The 22516-nt window shown below is 37.3% G+C and overlaps 1 protein-coding gene across 1 annotated transcript in view; it reads right to left on the bottom strand.

Moving 5' to 3' along the window:
- TBCD (tubulin folding cofactor D) overlaps positions 1–22060 on the bottom strand; it is a 131720-nt gene extending 109660 nt beyond the window's left edge. The window contains exons 1-8 of the mRNA XM_050908199.1: positions 21855–22060; positions 18488–18538; positions 18189–18286; positions 17347–17448; positions 15540–15686; positions 14666–14721; positions 10621–10753; positions 2440–2485 (exon numbers count right to left, since the gene is read on the bottom strand). Of these exons, the coding sequence (XP_050764156.1) occupies positions 2440–2485; positions 10621–10753; positions 14666–14721; positions 15540–15686; positions 17347–17448; positions 18189–18286; positions 18488–18538; positions 21855–22047 (826 nt within the window). The 5' untranslated portion in view covers positions 22048–22060. The remainder of the gene's footprint in view (positions 1–2439; positions 2486–10620; positions 10754–14665; positions 14722–15539; positions 15687–17346; positions 17449–18188; positions 18287–18487; positions 18539–21854) is intronic.
- Positions 22061–22516: the final 456 nt, after the last annotated feature.

Below are 22516 nucleotides of genomic sequence, written 5' to 3'. Positions count from 1 at the left end.
TAGTCTAACAGAACCAGGAGTCAGAAAATCTAATTCATTTACTCTGCAGCCAGTTTCTGCATACTAAGAAAGTGTTCCGTTTCCTCATTTATTATTTTCAGGCAGCACCAACTTAACTCCTCTGGCACAGAAATTTTTATGACAACGAATGTCCATAAACATTTAGACTTGAGAAATACTGTGTATGTGTAAACAATCAGCAACAATACCTTTCATTTGGTAACACATCAAAGGTAACAAAGTTATTTGTCCAGCAAAGTAAAAAAACATAGACGAAAGGAGAATCTTGGATTAATGAGTATAAAGTTCCAGGATTCAAAATTTTCACAAGGAACACATTCCTGTTACAAATAAAATAGTTCTTTTGCATTTTCAGCCTGAAACAATTAATGATCGTTTTGAAGGCTGACCATTAGTTAATAGAGACTAACAACTTGGGCTCTGAACGACCTATCGTTCTTGCTATAAGCACTGCGAATATGGAATCATACTGGCAAAATACTCTGCAACCTCTTACTCCAGTCTTGTATCAGGGTTTTCAAAATACTAAGAGATCAAAGGTATAACAATTGTTTCAAAGTCTGAGAAATTGTAGGACGTGACTTAAAAATCTTCTCAGTTTTTAAAAGGGCTTATGATTTATCCTGAAATACTAAAATGTTAGTAATACACACAGACAGAAAGGTAAAGCCAGTAATGACTATTACTTCGATACCTTCCAGCAACCTGGATCTCTTTTGCAGTTGAAAAAGCTAGAGAGACTAATGGTTTAGGAGGAAGAGACTGCAGAAACATCAGTATTCACAGAAAAAAAGCTAAGAATATATAAATATAAGCCTCTTCCAAGTCCTGCCAACTCTTGAATCACTAAAATATCTATGGACCCATGCAAATGGCTTCAGGACTAGTGCATATTTTTAAATCAAGTTCTATGTTACAAAAGATTTCATACAGTATCTTCCTTTGATATTTGTCTATTTTTTTCCTATTTGATCGTCAGATCTGTTATAACCTGTAATAATTAAAAATCTTTGATATTTTTTGTCTCTCACATCTCCTTATCCCCAACAGTTTCTGTCTGAATATTTGCTTCTTAGTTGTGAGCGTTCTATCTTTTCTATGGTAAATTTATTCATTGGTATGCCCCTGATTTTTATCTTATTACCAGACTCATAACTACTTAATAGTCTTTCTATATGCCATAGGCCAAAACATCTAACTTTACCAGCAGGGTTAATATTGTGAGCCAAATATCTTCTTTTCATATCGATTATGACTATTGTGTTGTACAGTTGCATCTTTTAAATTACACAATTTTGTGTTATACTGTATGTTATCTAGCCTGTTTATTATTCTGCTTATCTGGCAGTCTTTATTACTCTTTAAGCTGCCACAGTGCTGTCTGCTATTTCTATGCGATGACATTCCTCAATATTTTCTGTTTGTTCCTGACCAGCTGTACAGCACATATGTCATTCCATTCTGTTTGTCTTCACTATCTTATCTCCATCTTTACCCATATCTCAGGCATTTTGTAAGGAAGTATCTGCATCTCAGACTTAGTAACTGGGAGAATGAAACTGTTTCCAGCACTGGATCTACGAAGTTTCTTCTCAGAAGTCAAAATAATTCCATTAAGTGAAATCATAAGCATTCTAAAGTGAGTTTACATCATTGCTTGATTCCTGTGAATAGCACAAACCACATTTCTGGTGCTTTGATAAGCTCCATAAAACTGACAAGGTCTTTTGTAGTATTTTGTAATTAGCCATCATCTTTCCCTACCTCTCTTTACTGCTATAAAAAACAAGCTAGTATTTTGCAGTCAGTTCTGACCATATTCCAGGATTCACCATGAGATGAATATAATTCCAACATGCAGCTACACTGTTCAGAAACTTCTGTGCTCTCCTTTCGGGTACCTGTCTATCCCTAATAATTGCATCCATCACAATCTCTTTTCACTAAAAACTTTTTCCTATTTCAACAGTATCACTACATGATTCCAGCTGGGTCCTGTACACAGCAGGCTCTTTAAACTTGGGTTTTCTGAAATCCTGTGCTTATGTTAAAACTTGAAGACTTTCTGCAAAATTTTCAGCAGTAATATGTATACAACCAGTTTATGTTCTAATGAATTTTTAAAAATATTTTCCACATCTTATAGTTTATATGTTCTGTGTTCTGCTCCTGTATTATAGCAATGGCCAATGTGGTCACCTGCCAAATTCTTTGATGAGATGTTCCAACGTAACATTTCCCAGTGGCATCTGCTCCTCCCTCACTGTCACCTCTTCTTTTTCTCCCCTCATTTTGCAAGCTTTATAACTTCCCTGTTGATTTCACTCTTTACAGCACCACTTGTTATCAGTTTAATCTTTCTTTCCTTTTTTTATTGGAATGGCTTTAAAGACAGAAATCAGGATATTACAAACTTACCATATGGTAAACAATCTTCTCTTTTGCCATGTTTAAATAACTGTGCCTACAATTAAAATAGGGAAAACAGACACAAGATTATAGAGATTCTAAAGCACAATATATCAAGCATGTAGTTCTAAAATACTTTTTAATGTTCTTGCAATAATCTATAGTGTTTAATAATTTAAATAGCATAAAAGGAGAAGAGTCTCAGGGTGCAGTTTTACTTCTTTGTAAGTCAATGCAAGTCAGGCATACTGTAGCCCAGCCCTCCCCTCCCATCCATACAATCACGCAGGCAGCCAACTCAGGGAGCTGAGCTGGCCAAAAAACACTCAAGAGAGAATGAAAAAAAAGAGGAAAAAAAAAGCCACTAGTTTTCAGCCAGCTCAGCTCTCTGAACCATCCAGCTCAGTGCTTGGTCACACAAGCTCAATGCAGGTGCAACCACAGCACCTATTATCTCAAACAGCTCACGTTGCTTTGAACCTCTAAAAAGTGAAGCAGAATTTGTAGATCATGAATAAAGGCAGAAGAACTAGGGGGACTCTATATCCTGTTTGGGACTTCCTGACACTGAATGTCTCCAAATCGAACAAGCCTTGCTCATGATTTAGACGACCCAGCACACAGTACACATCAACACTTTGGTCACTGCTAAGAAGCAGGACAGATGGACACATGGGAGCGAGCTTAGTTATTAGTAGCAACCACACACTGACAGACAGGACACAGTACAGGCTAAACTGCTGAGTATTTTACCCTGTTTCTCCAACAGCTTTTGAGAACTCCATGTTAAACGAAACAAAACCAGCTACAGAAATCTCTGACTGCAAGCCTGCTACAAATATACCTCCGACAGGCAAACTCTAATTCCTGTGCCAAGGGATTTAAAGAAGCAAAGAGCAAAGAGCTTCCAAAATAATTTTATATACAATTAAATATCCCAGTAAGATTAAGCCCCAGCACTACAGTGAGACCAACGGACTATTAACACCTGACAAAAACATGTTACACATTGAAATTTTCCTCAATTCACTTAGTATACATCAAAACTACTGTGTTCAGTCACTTATTTTTGCTTGCTTTGTCATTCACCAGAAGAAAAATCTTCCTCAATAAATATGCCTAGGAGTTAAACAAGAACAGACTTACCTTAAAAATATGTACTTTCTCACACATACCAAACACACACATGCCTCCCGTACTGCAGGTGTGGTTAAGAGCAACAAAGGCAATAAAAACACCTTCAGGCTATGTACCCGTTCTATTTTGTTTTGTTACTAAATTGCATTTTAGGATCCTAAATTAGCACTTCTGATCAGCTCTACTACAAGCTATACAGGGGAATTTGATAATATATGTTGAATTATTTAAGACTTTTAATGCTTTCACGAGTAACTAGGCAATTGTGAGGCACCCTTTAAAAACTATATGTACAAAGCAGTACTGCTACAGAACTACTTCAGGCCCAGAAGAACAGCTAACAGAAATAACTACCAACACAAATGGTATAAATATAGCACAGCTTTTATTAATATACCATATCAGTATCCAAAAAAAAAAAAAAATTTCCCACTAACATACAACAAAACTCTGCTTGTATTAGAAAGCGTAAAGAAAAGACAACAGAAAATCTGCAAATCTTTGGTATAATTAACAAATCTAGAGTGCCTCTCAAATTTTTCTCTTTGCTGAAACACGCAGAAGCTAATTTCTTCACCACTTTGTTCCTGTGTTCTGCTTAAAAACCTATCAGATGGTTTCTTCACAAGGTTAGCAAGTTTGTAGCGGATGCTAGGAGATACCACAGCATTTCTGCAGCACCTTATCTTCACAATTACTTCTCCTTTCTGTATAAAAGCCCAGTTAAGAGCAAACACTGTTTTTAAGGCACACACAGGCTGCCTCCAAATTATGAGGATTATATTCAAGTATATTCAAACAAAACACAGTATAATTCCTGGAGTAGTGATAATGTAGAGAAACAGCTTTTTAATATAGGCTTGGGAATGCTCCTGGACACGCATTTGGATGTCTACCCTCACACTTCTCAGCATAGTGTCTACGAGCTTCTGCAAAGATGGAATAGAATCCTCAAAACATCTACACATTTTCAGTCTTATGTAGTTCCTAAATTCTGGCACCTTTCTACAAGTTTCTCTGTGAGTTTTCACATCCTTAAGGCCAACTTTGAATTCAGTTCTGACTCCTCAGGAAAAACATAACTAGAAGGTACCACCTCTAAGCAAGATGTGGGAAGAAATTAACCAACACACAAGCAGGAAATGAGAAAACTCTTCGAATATTGTACAAGAAATTTTTTAAATGCTTTTCTAAAAAAAAGTAAGAAAATAGCCTCACACACCTATGAATCAATTTAGAACAGGGAACTTGACAGATTCCATTTCACAACCATTTCTATTATTTTCTGAACAAAAAAGTGAAAGATACATTGTTTCCCTACATACACAGTTGTTTCACTACATACTTAAATAACAAACTATTTTCATATCTAATATTCAACACAGAACATCTATTCTCAAACAAAATACTGCAAGGATTTATAATATACTTTCAGACGTTAAAATCATCATAGCAACTGCTGTAAATCAATTGAGATACAGATTAAGGGATTTTATTTTATCAATACAAGTTTTAGGGGAAGCAAAAATTAGCCAAAGAACACCATAGCTACTGTGTCTAAATTAATAACTAAACTTTTAAAAAATGGGCCTTAATATTTACATTATTTTTGCTCAATAAAATATGTTACCTACTGATTTTGAAATAAACACAGCTGAAAATGCCAAATGTCTGAAAGGAAAGTTCTGTTTGCACCCACTAATGTACATTGCAGGTCAGATATAACCTTCTACCAGATTACTAGTGTTTCAGCAACTGATACATCAGGTATTTCTCCGTATCAGAGAAAAGTTTAACAGCCATTTTTAAAACAATTTTCATAGAACTAAATAGGTAATAGCCAAACTGTTGAGAACTACTCTTCAGATATTCAACACAGCAGGAAATCCAGTGTCTGGGATTTTTTTCTGATTGTAGAAATGTCAAGAAAAGTAGTTTTCATTACTTCTTTATGAGTGAAAGTGTGCAAAAGCATTCACAAGCCCAAATTTCCCAACCTTTTGAGCTTAGGAGATACATTTTCCAGAGGAAGTAAAAGAGCACTTTAACCGATGTTGGCCTGGGGGGGCGGGGGACACACACGACACAGACACGGGCGGAAAGGTATGCATTTTCTTCCGGCATGTGCTACAAACAGTCATGCATGTACAGCAAAGTTACTGTCTCAGAAAAATCCTGCAAACCTAGAGCTTACAGGGGTTATACTAAAAAGTATAGTACATGATTCATGAACAGAAAACATAAACCTATAGAAAAAAGGACGAATCAGCATTACAGTATTCAGCTTAAACTTCCTGCCTTGAAGGAAGAAAAACATCCAAGGCACATCATTTCAAAAAATCTGATACAAACAAAATAATTAATAAGCTTGGTTTGCCACCTGCATAGACATTTTAGTGTCAGCAACTAACAAGACTGAAAGTAAGGAGCTTGTCTATTGGAGTATCCAGGCAATCAAAGTTACACCATGGTCTCTTCACTTTAATGAGGACATACAGCACACACCAACTTACCCAACCTGTTGAACTGTTGAAAAGTATGTGACTCCCTCTCTTATAAATAATTAAGCCACCTACAAATTAGAGAAAATCAGTGGTGTGCAAGCAATGACGACTGTCAAGTCTGGTTTTGCTTTAGAAATAGCATGGTGCAAGGAAAACAAAGCCTAGTTTCTTAGTAATCACAGAAGAAACACACCACACCTTCCAATTGTCTGCATAACCCACTTTAGGCCCGACCTTCATGAGATACATCAATCAGGATCATCTCTAGGACATGTTCCCCAAGCTATACAAATCACCATTAAGGGTGGCCTGACTGTTTGGTAGCAAGTATATCTTCCTGCTGAGCAGGAGACACAAGTCTGAATCTACCCTCTGGTTGTAACCAACCAAGTCAAGGATTGGGAGGATAATTTCAGCCTCTATGGGAAGAGAAGAAAATTATATCTTTCATTACTCTGGAGCACCCCCTAGTAGTCACAAAACATCCAGGTCCAGGGAAAGCTATCAGCCATCCCTGCCTCCAGGCCAGATGTGGGGAGGTAAACAAGGTGAGGGAGGACATGCTGTCAGAATAATAAGTTCACTTGAAAGTAGAGAAATGGTAGAATAGATTAGTTAAAGCCCTTGTTCTTACTATGTCTTCAACACAAATAGTACTCCTTCTTTATATTTGTCAGGGTATTGATCATCAACATGGTACTTAAGCTGACAAACTTCAATACAGAGTCCAGTTAAATGGGTGCAAAAGGAGTTCAGTTTTCATAAGATCTTAGTTATTTATCAGTTGAAAGCCTGAAAAGTTTAGACTAACACATGGAGAGCTAACAGAATAGTTCCTTTCCCTCTTAACAAGACTACCCAAAAACACAGATTTGAAATACTTGGGAGACAAAGAAAATTAGCAGCTTCAGACAGCACTATATTCTAACAGGAAAAAGAAACAGTCTTATGCTAACAGAACTTCTGAACCTTGAACTAACTACAACACTTCGGTGAGAAGGAAAAAACTCAGAAGTATCAGACGAAGCCACATTAGAATACCCTGTGCCATTCAGAAAGAGAGGAGATACAGTATTACCAGAAAGGGGTCAGTGCCCTTGGTATCTGCAGACATAAGAATTTTTTTCTTCTCCTTACATCAACATCGCTTTTTGTACACCTTTATCACCAAACCACTAAGCAACAACACCTTTTTAAAAAAATAACGCCAATAGACAATCCTAGCATCGCTAATTCTTTGAGAATGCCAAAAATATAGAGACTTGGGAAACATTCTATTTGGAAATATTGTATTTTTGTGCCTCTGGGTCTGAAAGAATAGAGTTAGAGAGTTCTTTCTTCCCTGGAGCAAAATTTACATAAGCATGTAGCTATTGCTAAATAACTCCTGCATTAGAGACAGCTCAGGGAAATGCCCTGTTCTTAAGACTCTCGAGTTTCATCAGATCACTGTGTAGGGCGTTTTATTTTTTTTAATTATTACTCACACTTGTATACTGAATCACTTATAAAACAAATAAGGTTTAATAAGTTTCAATGCCCAAGGCTACCTCAACATGATGACATCTCTGTCACGCAAGAACTGGGAGTGCTACACCCTGCAGCAATAACTAAAAAGCTGTTTGATGTAATGGCAGGTTTAAAAGCAAACCTCCAGACCAAGAGAATTTAAAATGCAGATTCTTGAAGCAGGTTAGAAGTTTCCTTCAAGTAAACAAATGTTATAAAAAAATGTAGCAATTTCTTATTAATCCAACATTTACAATCCTTCAAATATACAAAGTATCCAAGCACAAAAGTGAATTTACTTCAATACTGCAATGTTAGTTTCAACAAGAGAGGGTAGTTTTAAAAAATGAATCTGGAATACTGTAAGCAAAGATTCCTGCTAGTGCACACCTGTTGTGAAATGATATATTACTGACGACAGGTGTAAAGAAAAAAAAAGAAAAAAGCATCAGTGGAATTAAAATATGTAATGCAGGCTGCGTGTTTCAACAAGAATCATGAAACAGTAGTACTTGTTCTACACATAATGCTGAGTTAGATTAAACAGTAGCATACCTAATCACCTAGACTTAAGGCCACGAAGAGGCAGATCAAAGTACAGCAACGTTGAACTACTCATTGTATACCTAACTTGCAGTTTCAGTTCATTGAAATGCAAGAGTTTCATGTCTTTTTAAAACAGTTTTGCCATGCCAATCTCACTACAAGCTATTTCCTAAATGCAGACCATAAGCAGCATAATATCATAATCCAGCCGAAATCCACCCTGTTAGGGGCAGCCCTAAACTGATCCGATGAAGAGAGAGAAAGACTTCTTATCCCCATCCTGGTGAGTTACATTCCCGAAACCTGTTACATTCCCGAAACCTGCTTTGCTGTAATGACCAGAAACTGAAAAATGGTCTTTTTTCTCCTGCTTGTTCAGAGAGAAATGCCCAGGCAACTACAGTTTGACTCTTAAAGTAACAAGTTGCAGGAGGAATCCCAGGGCAAAGAATTTTGAAGCTTGTTGACACAAGTTTTAGTTGTCCCTCATGAGGATGTGTTCTGCTTTACAAAGTCAGCAATTACTTATTATGTTTCTGTACAGACTGTTAGAATCTTGTATGTTTAAGAGAAAAGATTTACTTATTTTAAACATTGCTTTTATTTTGAGCTGATATTTTTGGTTTAACAACATGCTGTTGTTACAAGTGTGTTACAAAATTCTTAATATTAAACTCTTGAAATAAATATTTCCTACTTCACTTCAGCATGTCTGCATACACATATACCCGTATACATATCATCCTGAAAACCTTTATTCCCGAATGATATAATTCATGCTTACATTGTAGTAACTGAAATTAAAAATTGAAGACTGAATGCAAGAAAAGGCTTTAAAAATTCAGTCTGCTTATACCTACCAGCTGGAACAGGAGTTATGAGCTGTAGGACACAAATAAAACTGGCCTGATAAATACTTTCTCCTACCCCACTGAGGAGGAAAAAATCATATAAATGCAAGAAGGCAGGCTTCTGCTTCCAGGTATATTGTATCACATTCTAGTTTCGATTCTACTTGTTAAGTATTCACCTGTTTCGCTTAGTTTGCACTAATGAACAGGTGGATAGAGCCAAAGCCAAACTCAAAGGAATTATGACAAAACACTAATGTATTATACATCCTACAGGTCTCATCATGCACCTAGAATGGCAAACAGTCAGTCTCCCTCTCCAGATCTGACAATAAAATGATGAAACATCATTCTGTCTTTTGAAACATACTGCAATGCATACAAATAATGCTTCCTCTTGCTTAAGCAGCAAGTCCTAAGTTATTCTAAATATAGATCATTTCTCGTATCTTCTGATTTGGAAGAGCTGCTAGAGAAAAAAAAAAAACAAAAAAACCAAAAAACCACACACCACACACTTGTTCCAGAACTTTGCTTTGATGTTTAGTAACATACTGCATACAAGTCCTCATAGCAATTATTTAAAAAAAGCTGCAAATTTATGCAAATTATAGAAACTTATACAAACACCAGCAAGTCCTTAAACCTGTGCAAAGACTGTACAAGAACATGTCATCTGACTTTGCTTGCACTACCTCGACTTTGGTCAACAACAAAACCAAGAAGGAACAACTCCACCCACACAAACTCCCCCATTCCACCCACATATATTCGGACATCAAAATTGGAACAGATACCAGAACTGTTATTCAAGTATTTCAAAATGCACATCAACACTTTTAAGGGTGTAAAACTACAAGAAAGCTTTCATTAAAAGATATTCTTAGAATGTACAAGAGGAGTGCTATCACATAGTAGTGGCTCAGGTATTACAGATTTTTTCCCATGCATAGTATATAAATTTTAAAACCCAAACTGAGAATTCAGCTCTTTGAGTCATAAATTATTGTTACTTCACAAGGTAAGGAGCATTAAACAAAAAACTTGTTCAGATTAGAATGCAAAACCACACGAAATAGTGCATTTTTTCAGACTATTGAAGGACACTGTCTAACAAGTTTAGTATGTCTTATTAAAACTATTGAGAACAATATTTTAGTTGAAGAAGAATGGATACAACTTTCAAGAATCACTTGCATTTTGATTACCAGTTCTGAAAAGTCTAGGAGAGACCACTACTATATCAGAAGCCCAACCTCTTCATTTTGTACAGTTTCAATTTTTTAAATTTATTTCAAAGGTTTTGTTCAAAGCAAAAAAAACCCAAAACAACCCAAACTGAATTATGAAATGACTACTGATATACAATCAGATATTTAAAAGCATTTTTGAGAGTTAGTTATCAGTATCTATACTGGCAAGTTCACTTTCATTTGGTGATGACAAGAATACTTAAAGAAAATATACATACATGGGAAGTTACATCTTCAAAACTGTTGTGGAGGAAATTCTAGCTGTATATTATCTTACCCTTTTTAATAAACAGGAACCTCTCTGTGCATTTGCTATTAAAGGTCTACCATAGCAGTATCGTATGATCATAAAGACAATTATCTATCTTTTAAAGGAAAAACAGTATTTACCAGGGCCTGGAGCATGCCATTCATAACAACAGTCCCCTCCATGGTCTGGAAGGACGATTTAGATAACATTGAAAGTGTCCAGTCCAGGAAGTCTGCCATCCTTTTTTGCCTGACGTCAGGGCGGACAATAAATCTGTCACAGAAAAAATCAAAACACTGCAGTTACTAACTTTATGACTCTCAATGAAAAATAATTTTTCCTGCTATCCAAACTGGTTGCAGTTCCTAAAAATAATTCTCCAATGGATATTTTCCTAAATCGCTGAGGGTGGGAACACTCCAAACCGTCACGTTTACCCCTTCTGTTTCTGAGCAAGGCTCTGACCCAGAATTTCACTTTCACTTCAAACCAATCTATAAACTTGGATTCTAGAGATTTCTCATCTTAACTGTAAAGCAACAAACTTTCCAAACGTCCCACATAAGAATTATTTCCATTAGAATTAGTGAAAAGCTGAAACAAATACGAGGATTCTCTACCATTCTCACCAAGAACAGCTATTCTGCAAATTTGAAAATTGGTGCAAATCAGCAATTGGTCCATACTGCACTGTTATCAGCCAGGCCCATAAAGAGTAAACATCAGTGCTATATTTGTTTTTTTGCATATTTGAAAAGGTCAAACACCTGTTATTTAACACACTGGATGGGTCAAGAGATGCATTTTTACCCATCTTAGAGAGCGCAAAAGAGGTTCATCATGGTTAAACTCCTTCCGTAAACTTATACTCAGTCATCATCAGTGCCAGCCAAGCTACAGTTAGGGCATCTGCTTCAGTTATCTAATTTAGTATTCTTGGCACCTAAAAATTAGGGTCCTGTTCCAGCAGAGTTTCAGACTAAATTAAGAAACTTCGTTCTCAATGCAGTCAAAGGAAACAAGGTACATGGGAAAGCCCACAAAGTACAATTCATAGCGCTTAAAGAAGGATGTATGCAGAGCCTGTATCTGGTTACTTTACACACCTACTAATTAAATGGGGAACTGCACCAAGACCTAACTAACGGCGAATATTAAATACAGAGAACACAGAAAACAGTGAGCAGACATGTGATCACTTGAATTGTCTTCAAAGTCAGTATCTATTGTGTTCAGCAATAGAACAATGAGGATTTCGGGTAGGGGTTAGTTGAGGGGGGGTCGTTTGTTTTATAACAGAGCAGCAAGGACAAAGCCTTCTTTTGCACAATAGTGCAGGTAAGAGAAGTAACCTGTAAAGTAGATGAACTGGTTCCTAGACCCCTTCTCAGCCCAAAGGAGTTTAAACCTTAATTTCTCAAAGGACTGCCCTAACCTCCAGACTAGAAGCAAGATAAGGATAAGCCTCATCTCCTCCTACTGCAACCAGGTCACTGAGCAGACAGAAAAGAGAATTCATGAAAAAAACACCAGCTCCTTTGCCCTATGAAAAGTAAATTACCTTGGAAAACAGGAAGTCTTGGATCCTGATGTTTCTAAACTTCACTTGAAATTCATAAACTCCTTAAAGCAGGAACCAGAACCCAGACTTCCTCTTCCTCCCCAAGGAGTTTCCTACTCAGCGTGTTAGAGTTAGACTCCTGTATCTTATCTCTCTGTCTGTCCTAGGACTTCTGTATTCCTGCCTACCTAACAGTCTAACTTCAAGAAGATGAAACAGTGATCTCATCTCAGAATAACTATGCCCGTTCATTAAAGAACTGTTTTGGGATGTGAAAGCAGTGAATTCAAGTGCACCAAGGCCAAAAGGCCTTGGACCCGGGTCTTCTAATTCCTGGTGAAGTGTTTTAATCATTAGGCTATTTTGAAAATGGTGTTTTCATAATAAACTAAATTGTAAGTACACTAAATAGTAATTTTGCTCCCATTACAGCCTTACACATCTTGATGCAGCTGGTACTAGAACCACCTTAATGTATTCTATCACCTTATTTGTTATAAACATATACTTTTAATAAATTCAGCCAATAAAACGGAGGTGAAGAGAACATAAGACAACTGCTAATAACATGCCTGCATAGTACCCTGCATTAGGATGCAAGGCACTTAATGAAATCCCCCTGAAATCCAGGGTTGAGCACTGCATGAAGACAAAGTTTTGCTGAATGCAATACTGTAATCTATCACATTACTATATAAATGCTTCCACTAGTAATTTAGTTTTACAGATACCCTGGAGTGCTGATGAAGCGCAAATCCAATTAGTATAATGTGATGAAAGAATCTTTTTAAATTACTGTCATCCTTACTCGAGAAGGCTTCCAAATACTGGATGTACCTCCAAGAGTCTCTCACAGTTGGTTGATTTGGGTATTTTTCTGGGTTTTTAGGAAGTGAAGAAGATAAAGGGCACATTCAGGCACATATGAATGCTCAAGAAGAATTCACTCTGTGTCACACTTTCACCTCAAATCCTCTGCTCTGTCAACTTGTGACAAGGCAGATTACCAATGCAGATACATAAAAATCCTAGTAAAGCAACCTCCAATTATCACTTCCAAAATGACTGCAAAAACTAATTAGGATAAGGAGACAAACCTACATTCTATCACATGGAAATAAGTATGTAACAGGCAAGATTATTTACTAAAGAATATTCAAATGATTCATGCATTCACTTAAATTTCACTCTGAAATATTTCAGAGTAAATCAGGAAAGTACAGGACTAGTCACCAGAGAACTATCGTTCTAGTCTCAACTCCTTCACGAATTTTCCACATGACAGTGTCAGTTCTAAAACAAAAAAGTGTTTGTTTTCTCATCAGATTCAGAACTGTAGCATTATACTCACTAAATACAAATTTCTAAAGCATTGAGTCCCATGACTGAAGTTCAGAATAAATTTCAAATAAGTACATGGACAGTTATTTCCCAAAAAGACAGTTAGGAGCTGCTCTACTAAATGTTATATTTAACAACTATTTTGATACAATTAATCCCACAAATTTTGTGCCTCTTAATCCAGAGAAATACGTTAACACAGATTTTATTGTTCAGGCTAGCTACCCACATCCACTATCATCATTTCATCTTGTTCACCCTACAAAGCCTCTGCTCTATAGCTACACTGGCAAAACTACGTTGGCAGAGCCCCCTAGCGTAGATAGAGTATATGCTAGTGTAAAGATTCTGGGGTTTTGCTTGCTTTAAAAAGAAAGAAAAAAAGAAAAGAAAAACCAAATGACAAACTGAGCTGCCTAAAGCCTTCTTCTGCTAGAATATACTGGAATATGTCCTGTGATATATACTGGAAAAAAGATACGTGTGTACTAGCACAGTTGATGGTCTTTGTAATTTATTTTCATATGCATCACAAATGAAACCAATCTCCACTAATGCACTGGGAGAGGAAAGAAGAGATACAGAAGTTCGTTATTTCAAATTTATAAACAACCCTAGCATCAGTATAACTGAAGTGATGCAAAAAATGTCAGAACAATTGCAGCTCTGTCACAAATTGTTCAGTCTCTGAACACCAACTGTGTAAAACAACGGAATTTAGAAAGTTCCATTATCCTACATCTGTTTCATTTGATGAATTATTTGACAACAATAAACCTAAGAAAACAGAAGTATTGTTTTCTGGACGAGAGAATGAAGAAAGTGACAAGAGGGATATTAAGAAAGTAAATTCTAGCATTACCATTTCCTTTTACATAACTTAAGTACTACTAGGAAACATCAAACCAGTAATACTAGACACCAATTCTCTATTTACCATGCAACACACTGCAAAAATCAGCAGCAACACAAAGTAACTGTATCTTTCTGAAACCCTGTAGCACAAACCAGTCCCTAGAAGGCAATTTGAATAGTATCCTATTAACAGTGAAGATCTGTATCACTTGTGATAGATACCTGTTCCTCTAAGAAGCAGAAGAAAACACAGCATTTCCAATAATAAACACACTACTGGATCTGATTCAAGCAAGTTTAACATCCCACATACAGTTGGCAACTTCCAGTCCTCCCAACGCTGCCATTAGTAGCATGTCAGACTAAAAAATGGCAGAAATGGGAGCTAGCTTTTTTCCTTTCTGCCAAGAAGCACAAAAGAGACTTACTTTGAAACCAGTACAGCAGCTGCATCTCGAGCCTTATCACTGACAACCAAGTAACACTAAAGGTAAAAGAAAACTAACTGTAAAAGAATTCATACATGTAGATTTAATAACAACTACGTAACAACTTTGTACATGAATATACTACTTAATACTTATGATTACAAACATTATTATGATTACAAACTGAGCTTAAGATTGTAAAAAATTAAATTTCCCATTTAACAAACCGTATCTCAGACAACAAAGTCTCCCTTCTAGTGTCTTTCAAAGCAAGTTTACCTTTACTGAAACCTCAAGTTAAAGTCATGTTTGTGCTACTACATGCCTACAAGCGATAAGCCACTTAAGTGCTGCAAGTGTCAAAAGCATAAGCTGTTCAGGTATTTGTGGGGAGGGGGTTGTTGTTTACTTTTATCTTAAAGGGAGGACAAGTTAGCCACTTTGGCTTATGCCTAGTGAAACTATTATCTTTGTTGAAAATTCTTCATGCAGTCATAGCTTCCAATGTTACTCATCCTGATCAAATGCTAATTTCCTACATAAATCATCAAACTTGGCTTTCAGAAAAAGCTAGCTAGTATTTTCAAATGCTAAAAGCTGTTAACATAATCAAAGGCATGCATTCATATCAGATAGTGGTAAAATAAGATAGTTTATTACTTCAGGGAAAACAAGTAACAGTCTCATCTGACACTAAAGCAGCAAAGAACATACTAAAGATTCCAAAACTATGGAGAAATTCTTTACAGATTAGATACAGAAAACATGGGCTTAAATAATATTCTGAAAAGACAATAATTTATTACGTATTGAAAGATTAAGCCTAAGAAAAATATCACAGGTTTGGAAGTATTACAAGATGTATTATACTTACTTTTGCTATTTTAAGTATGCGATCCATGGTTGGCATACGAGCATGCCCTTCCTCAGAAATAATATTTCCATCAAAACGGGCCAGATCAAAAGGAATCAAGCATATCATGGAGAGCCATAATAAAAGCATATAACGAGTTTCCCAAGTCTGGAAAAGAATGGTAAAACAAAATATGCACTCCATTTTCTGGAACATATTCCAATAAAGTGCCTGGAGCACAAACTATCCACTAGCTCCAAGGAACTGTCAAAGTAAGACCATGAAGAGAACACTCCAAACCTGAATGCTCTGAAACACCAAAGGAGACAGAACTACAAGCAATTCCAAATAGGAAAACTGTAACAAAATTAATGGACCCTCCCCTCTGAATCTGAAATCTAGACAAGTTTAATTCCTTCCCAAAGCAAAACTGCATGTTGCCATTTTCCCGTTTTCTCCTCCCCTCAGCCCATTTGTGCCTCCAGTCACAAATATGAGAGAAATACGTTCTTCTTCCTAATTTCTTATGTATTGCTTTCATGGGTTTACTGAAACAACTTTAGATGTGTTTTGAGAGACAGACAGACAGACAAGAAGGAACTTTTACAAGCTTTAAAGCTGTACAACTACAAAGATAGCAAAGTGGTCAGAATTGATGTTTATTAAAAAATTATTTTAATTTAGAGCAGCAATACAATTATTGTCTTCAGATCCATCATTTTTGTTACTTATAACAGATGATGATCTCTCTTAAAATTCGTCTATGTTAATAAGCCTTCTGGATTCTTATTTTTCCTTATTCAAAAATATAAGAATATGAACTATGGTATCTTGGAGTTGGACTCAATGATCCTTATTCCAACTCAAGACATTCTATGATTCTATGATCTCAATCCATGCTTAAAAATTCTTTGCTTAAATATTTTTTCAAATCAGAATTCTTGCTCAGAACATTCCCAGCCAAATAAAACTTTAAATCAGGACACATAATGAAGTGGTGTCGCACTGTTTTTCAAATTGCAAACAGGTAGAAAAAAATCTGAAATTCTGTGTTATTTTTCCACACCCAGGAATATATTATCAAAAGGCAAAAATCCAAGCGATTCATGCCTCATGCCATAACTGTGCAATTTCTCCAATTCTCACCTCCCTTCTTTCAAAAGAAAAGGAAAAAAAAACCCAAAAAAACAAAGCCCCTCACAGATCTGTAGATAGATATTGGGCGGTTGGGGAAGAACAAAACATTTTATGAAATTAAACAAGGAAAATTAACTATCGTCTTCGTTTCCTCATCGAAATAGGAGTTCTCATACCAACTTTGACAAAATCCAAAGGTTTAAAAACCAGCCTCTTTACATTAAGAAATAGGAATAAATACATAAAACCTAAATACTCCATTTCCTGTTATTTTACTTTTATGACTTCAAGCTAAATTAACATGACTGTTAATGATATGCACAGCAGGAAGAGGATTTTTCAGTTACTCCTTTTAGAAATTCAGTATCTTTCACTGCCTTTCTTATTACTGTTGTTTCAATTAATTTGTTCCCTTATATGAGTGGTTAAAGATTTTACTTGCACCTCTACCGCTCTCGCTTCTAAATACTTAGAACATATCCCATGAAAGAAAAACACAAGACCTTTCCTTCAATAAGACATTTCTCTTCTGACAAGATGACTTTCATACTAAATCCAGATGTTCAGTTAACACCGGACAGGGTGTATCACTGCTTTATACACTTTTTTCCCAGATCGTTTTCTTACACTGTTCATCAGCTTTTTCTGTTGGAGACATAAAAGTTAAACAAAAAGTACAGCAAGTTCTCACCTCAGAGTCTTTTGGATTCTGGTCTACAAGCATATCCAAAACAGGCTGTAGATCACCTACTTCATGAGGAAACAGTGGGAGGAAAAGTTTGTACCCCCTCACCTATAACAGAAAGTTTCAAAATTTAGTAAGCCATCTGGCATCATCAAGTACTGAGGAAAAAGAAAAGACCCTTTGAGGAGCTTCTTGTACATGATCCTCATGTACATGATCCTAAAGAACAGTAAGGCTATGAATTAAGGTCTTAAATACCTTGAGATTTTTGCATTTTTACAAACTTATTAAGAATTAATGGAATGATAACTCTTTAACTTTAAAACAAGGGACCTCTGGAGATTGTCTAGTCCAACTCTCCTGCTAAAGCACGGTCACCCACAGCAGGCTGCCTAGGACCACGTCCAGTAGGGTATTCAGTATCTCCAGGGATGGAGACTCCACAACCTCTCTGAGCATCTATTCCAGTGTTCGACCCTCACAGTCAAAAAATGTTTTCTTATGCTCAGATGGAAATCCCACAATCCATCTAATTCTTCATCATACTTTACTCTTCTTTTTAACATTATCTTGTTTTATCACTCATTATCTCAATGTCTGCAATTTTTTTTGCATTCAGACCTTGATTTTTACTACTCTGGATCATTAAATAACATAAGCTATCATGAAAATGATAAAAAAGAGAACTAATCTTTCACAGTACAGTTTAAAACGTTTCATTGCATTACTTGGACAATTATTTATTTTACTATTTTTGAAAATGTGAAATTTTATAAAGTTATTTAAACAACAAAGAAAATATTAGAAACACATTTCAGTTACAGAATGTTAAATTTGGGGTTTTTTACCTTTGTAATGATGTAAAGAAATTTAAAAGCCAGGTGAACTAGTGGGGGAGGAGATCCATTGTCCCGTACTATATCCAACAGTGAATTCATCATCCACTCTAATGAAAGGAGAGGGAAAAAAGTGAGACTACGTGCAGTTAGCTTACAGTTTCTCATACTTCTAATAATAAAGAGGGAGATAGTAGTCATATCATATAAGTAATATCAACCACAGCAATCTTGTAATGCAAATATGGACCTTCTAGTTTAACAGATTCTCAAGGATATACACAAAAATTATTTGAAGATGACATTCCTACCTAAGTGGCGATCCAACAAGTGAGGTTGCTCCTGGTACTTGTCCATTATACCTGAAAAGGAAAAGATATCTGTAATAAGCTATTCAAATTAAAGGCTCTTAGAGGCACTAATTGTGAGATACACTCCGATTCTAGACAGCTTTAGCTTAAGATTTCAGTATCCTTGAGCTAAGTGCTGGCACCCCCTGTAAGCAAGGTCAAAAAGTAAGAAAACTACAGAGAAGTAACTGTAAAAATACAGTCTGTCCACTTCGTAGTGCAGTCATTTACCTACACTGAATCATATACTCCCTTCCAGGAGTCTCTCAAATTACTGTGGACAAATCTCACAGCTAGATGAAACAAGCAATCACTCAGTTCGTTGCTGTCCGTCACCGCAGAGCTCTTTTTGGCTCTCCTTTCCTAAGCACAACTTACCAGCACACAATTTCTGATGGAACTCTGCAGAGGACAACGTTAAACCACTATAGACTGTAGCTGCTCCGGGTGTACCAGCTTTATACTGCACCCCCATTCACACAGCAACCAGAATGCTGCTTCACACCTTTCTGCCTTGCTGTTCACATCTTCTTCATTAACACAGGGAACCCCGCTTACTTTTACACACTGTTCTACTTGTTAGCATGTCAAATTACTGATTTTTTAAAAAACACACGCACAAAGATATCTCAACATCAAGAAATGTAGTAGCATGACAGTTTTCCAACCCTGAGGCTAATACAGCCATGGGGAAATTCTCCCTGGACACAGTGAGTTTCACCACAAGTCCATCTTCCTTCCCATGCCTGGAACATATTTAAAGATATAGTTCCACCACTCAGGATCTGTACTGAAACAGGGTATAGGCATTGCAAAATTCTTATCTCTTTCTTTTGAGCTACCCAACTATAGCAGAAAAAAAACCCCAACATAGTACTACTTTGCAAGTGAAGGTGCTCTTCACAATTCTGAGAGCTAGTTTTTATTTTGAAATAGAACACAGGAAATTATTCAGCAAAGAACAAAGAATCCTCGACAAATTTTAACCTGGACGAATACAAACTGTAGCTATTACTATCTGTGCTCCTCAAAACTTTTCACATTACTTACTTTATCTTGCTACCAGTAGTATGTTATCTTCCTTTTGGGAACTGACTTGAGGAAAGACAAATTGAAATTGAATATTGAAAAAACTACGAACAACTTGCCACAGTTTTTAGAAACAAAAGCATTTCAATTTAAACCCAGAATCAACGAAAAGCAGCTACAGAAATGAAAGTTGGGTTTCAGAAGAGATGATCAAGTGATCCAGTATTGCGCTAGAGATTGCCTGGGTCATTTTAGATATTTGGTCTGAAAACGGCTTTTTAATTAGAAAACGAAAATACCTTCTTAACCTCTCCTTTTCCTGCATTTGTTTATCTCTCAAACAATTTTGCCCTCTATCCCTTTTCTCCGCTTGTCACATCAACACTTAGATTTAATACGTAACTCAACTTCAGCAGTGCTGTAGTTGCCCAGTGGATGACACTGCACAAGCACTTTCAAGACACTTGCCAGTCCAACAGTATCCTTGCAGTAACCTGTGCAATTCCATTGGGATACCATAGTGCTGTCTCCTATCAAGAGGGAAGCCTAAGCTCCTCATCATCATTAACTTCCTACTGTAATTAACGATACCTTAAGCTGCATACAAATAACAGAACTAGTAAATACAAGAAATTCCATCAACACTCAAAGGAATAGCTCTCAAGCAGAAGTGGAATTTAACAGCAAATCCCTTATCTTGCCAAATTGTTTTCCCAGATCACAGTCTGGCAATCTGAAATAAAACCCTAAATCTAAATGCTGAAGAGAATGAACTGAAAAAGAGTTCTTCTAATGCTATTATTTCAAAAAAAGATGTTCCTAAGTTTTCCTACAAAATTATAGTTGCAGATTAAACTGGCTTCCAAACTTCTGTTTCTAACAGTTCACGAAAACATGAGCATCACATGTTTTTGTAAATGCTTCAGAGACCTGCATTAAAATGCTCTGTAACTGATGATTACTGCGTTATCTGCATACAGATTAAAGGTATTCCCTAAGCTTCAACGTTAGATCCCACACATTTAGCCTGTTACCATATTTGGGACATTTTGCCCAAGAAGGATCAAATTATACCTTATTACACCAAATATTATAACCAAATATTGAACAACATGTACAGTACCTATCCGTTTTAAGTATATTAACACTGTATTTACTGGGCAACGATGTGTATGCAGAAAGTTCATAAATACAATTTAAATACACGGAGACAGTACATATGATATGAAAGACAGAGGGGCATAGCAAGATGATAGGTTGGAGGAGACGATGGCCTTTCAGACACTGAGATTTTTTCAGTGATGGCTCTTCTATCCCATCAAGGTCTACCATTTCATCGGTGATACTGAACGATCAATACAAATATGAGTGTTCTTGCTACTTCTTTCTGAACAGTTACATGTTCATCATTAACCTCCTCAGATGGAACAGTCAGTTAAGTCAATCGAGTATAATACTACTGAGTAACTTCTGCCGGATCAGATTTCCACGTTTTGGGTTTTCTGGTTTATTGTTTGCCTACCTAGTTTCTTTTTGTCAAAAACACAGACAGTGGATCAGTATTTTGACTGTAAGTTTTTGCAATGTCACCATTTTTGCAAAAGACTTGCAAAATGCTAGTCCACTTAATTTGATTTGTAAATACATGAAACTTTGAATTAACTTTTGCAAATCATCTGGTCAGCATATTGGATCCAATACACAGATGTGCATTATAACAGGCTAATTACCTAGGACACTGCTACATGCACATAATTATACCACTTCTATATTCAGCTGAGGTCTAGAAGCAGAATAGCTTTCATTATATGGCACAAAAGCTCAGTCACTAAGTCAGATCCAAGCTGCCTCCACTCAGAAACAATTACATGATCTATATGGATTCAGCTGCCCTTCATATTACCTATGAAATATAAAAGTAAAAATGAAATTACCACTTTAAAGGTCAAAATATATGCATTTTTAACAAGCAATTAAGTACAAAAATGGCTTTATTTCACAGACATACAAACTTTAACTAAATTATTGCCTGCATTTGAATAGGAAACTGGAGGCTAAACATGGGTCAAAATTCAGATTTCTTAAATCTAAGACGTGTGTTTTTATTTACCGTAGTTAAATACCACGTAATAATGGAATATATATCTGGAAAACAAAATGAGTAAAAAAATAAATCCAAACTACCTGTTGATAAAGTTCCAGCATTATCACTAATCCAAAACTAGCATTTTAGTCCTTTTTTGGTAATAAGTTCCTTTAAGCAATATAAGAACATGCTCCCTTCAGATGATGTGCTTACCTATGAATTTTTCCACGGTCATTTCTCGAGCCACCAGATCCCCAAAGACTCCCTGCAGGTTACCGATGAGCCCCCTGACCTCCTGACTCTCTGTGAAACTCTCCAGGATATTTCTCGTGGTGACGACACCTGGCTCCTGATTCTTGCCTTCCTCCGGCTCCGACCCCGCTCCATCCATCTCGCCCAAAGCCATGCCCGAGGCCGGCCGTCAGCGCTTCCTGTAACAGCCGGGCGGAGTAACAGCCGGTCAGTCACGCCAGCCCTCCGGCCGGGCGCGGAGCCGGGTCCGCGGAGCAGAGCCGACCCCTCCCCGCAGCCGCCGGTCCCTCAGGCCGCACCGCCGCTCCTCACACACGCTTCGCGCCGAGCCGCGGCCCGGCCCGGCCCCCCCGCCGCCATGCGGCCCACCGCGCCCCTCCCCGGCAGGCGCCGCCGAGCGGAGGCCCGGCCCGGCCCCAGCCCTACGCTGCCTCGCCAGCCGTCCCACACAGCGGGGGGGCTGCCGGAGGTGGCGAAGACGCCGGCGACAGCACCGGGGACGGCGAGCGACGCCCTCAGCCCCCACCCCGACCCGAGCCGGGAGCTCCCGCGCGCATTACCCTGGCAACGGCCGCTCCGCTCCCCAGCGCCTGCCCCGCGCGCGCGCTGCCGGGCGCAACCTC

Source organism: Gymnogyps californianus, chromosome 19 (genome assembly GCF_018139145.2).
Source record: "Gymnogyps californianus isolate 813 chromosome 19, ASM1813914v2, whole genome shotgun sequence".
Classification (NCBI taxonomy): Eukaryota; Metazoa; Chordata; class Aves; order Accipitriformes; family Cathartidae; genus Gymnogyps; species Gymnogyps californianus.
The sequence above is the reverse complement of the archived record's forward strand: the minus strand, read 5'-3'. Positions and strand labels throughout refer to the sequence as shown.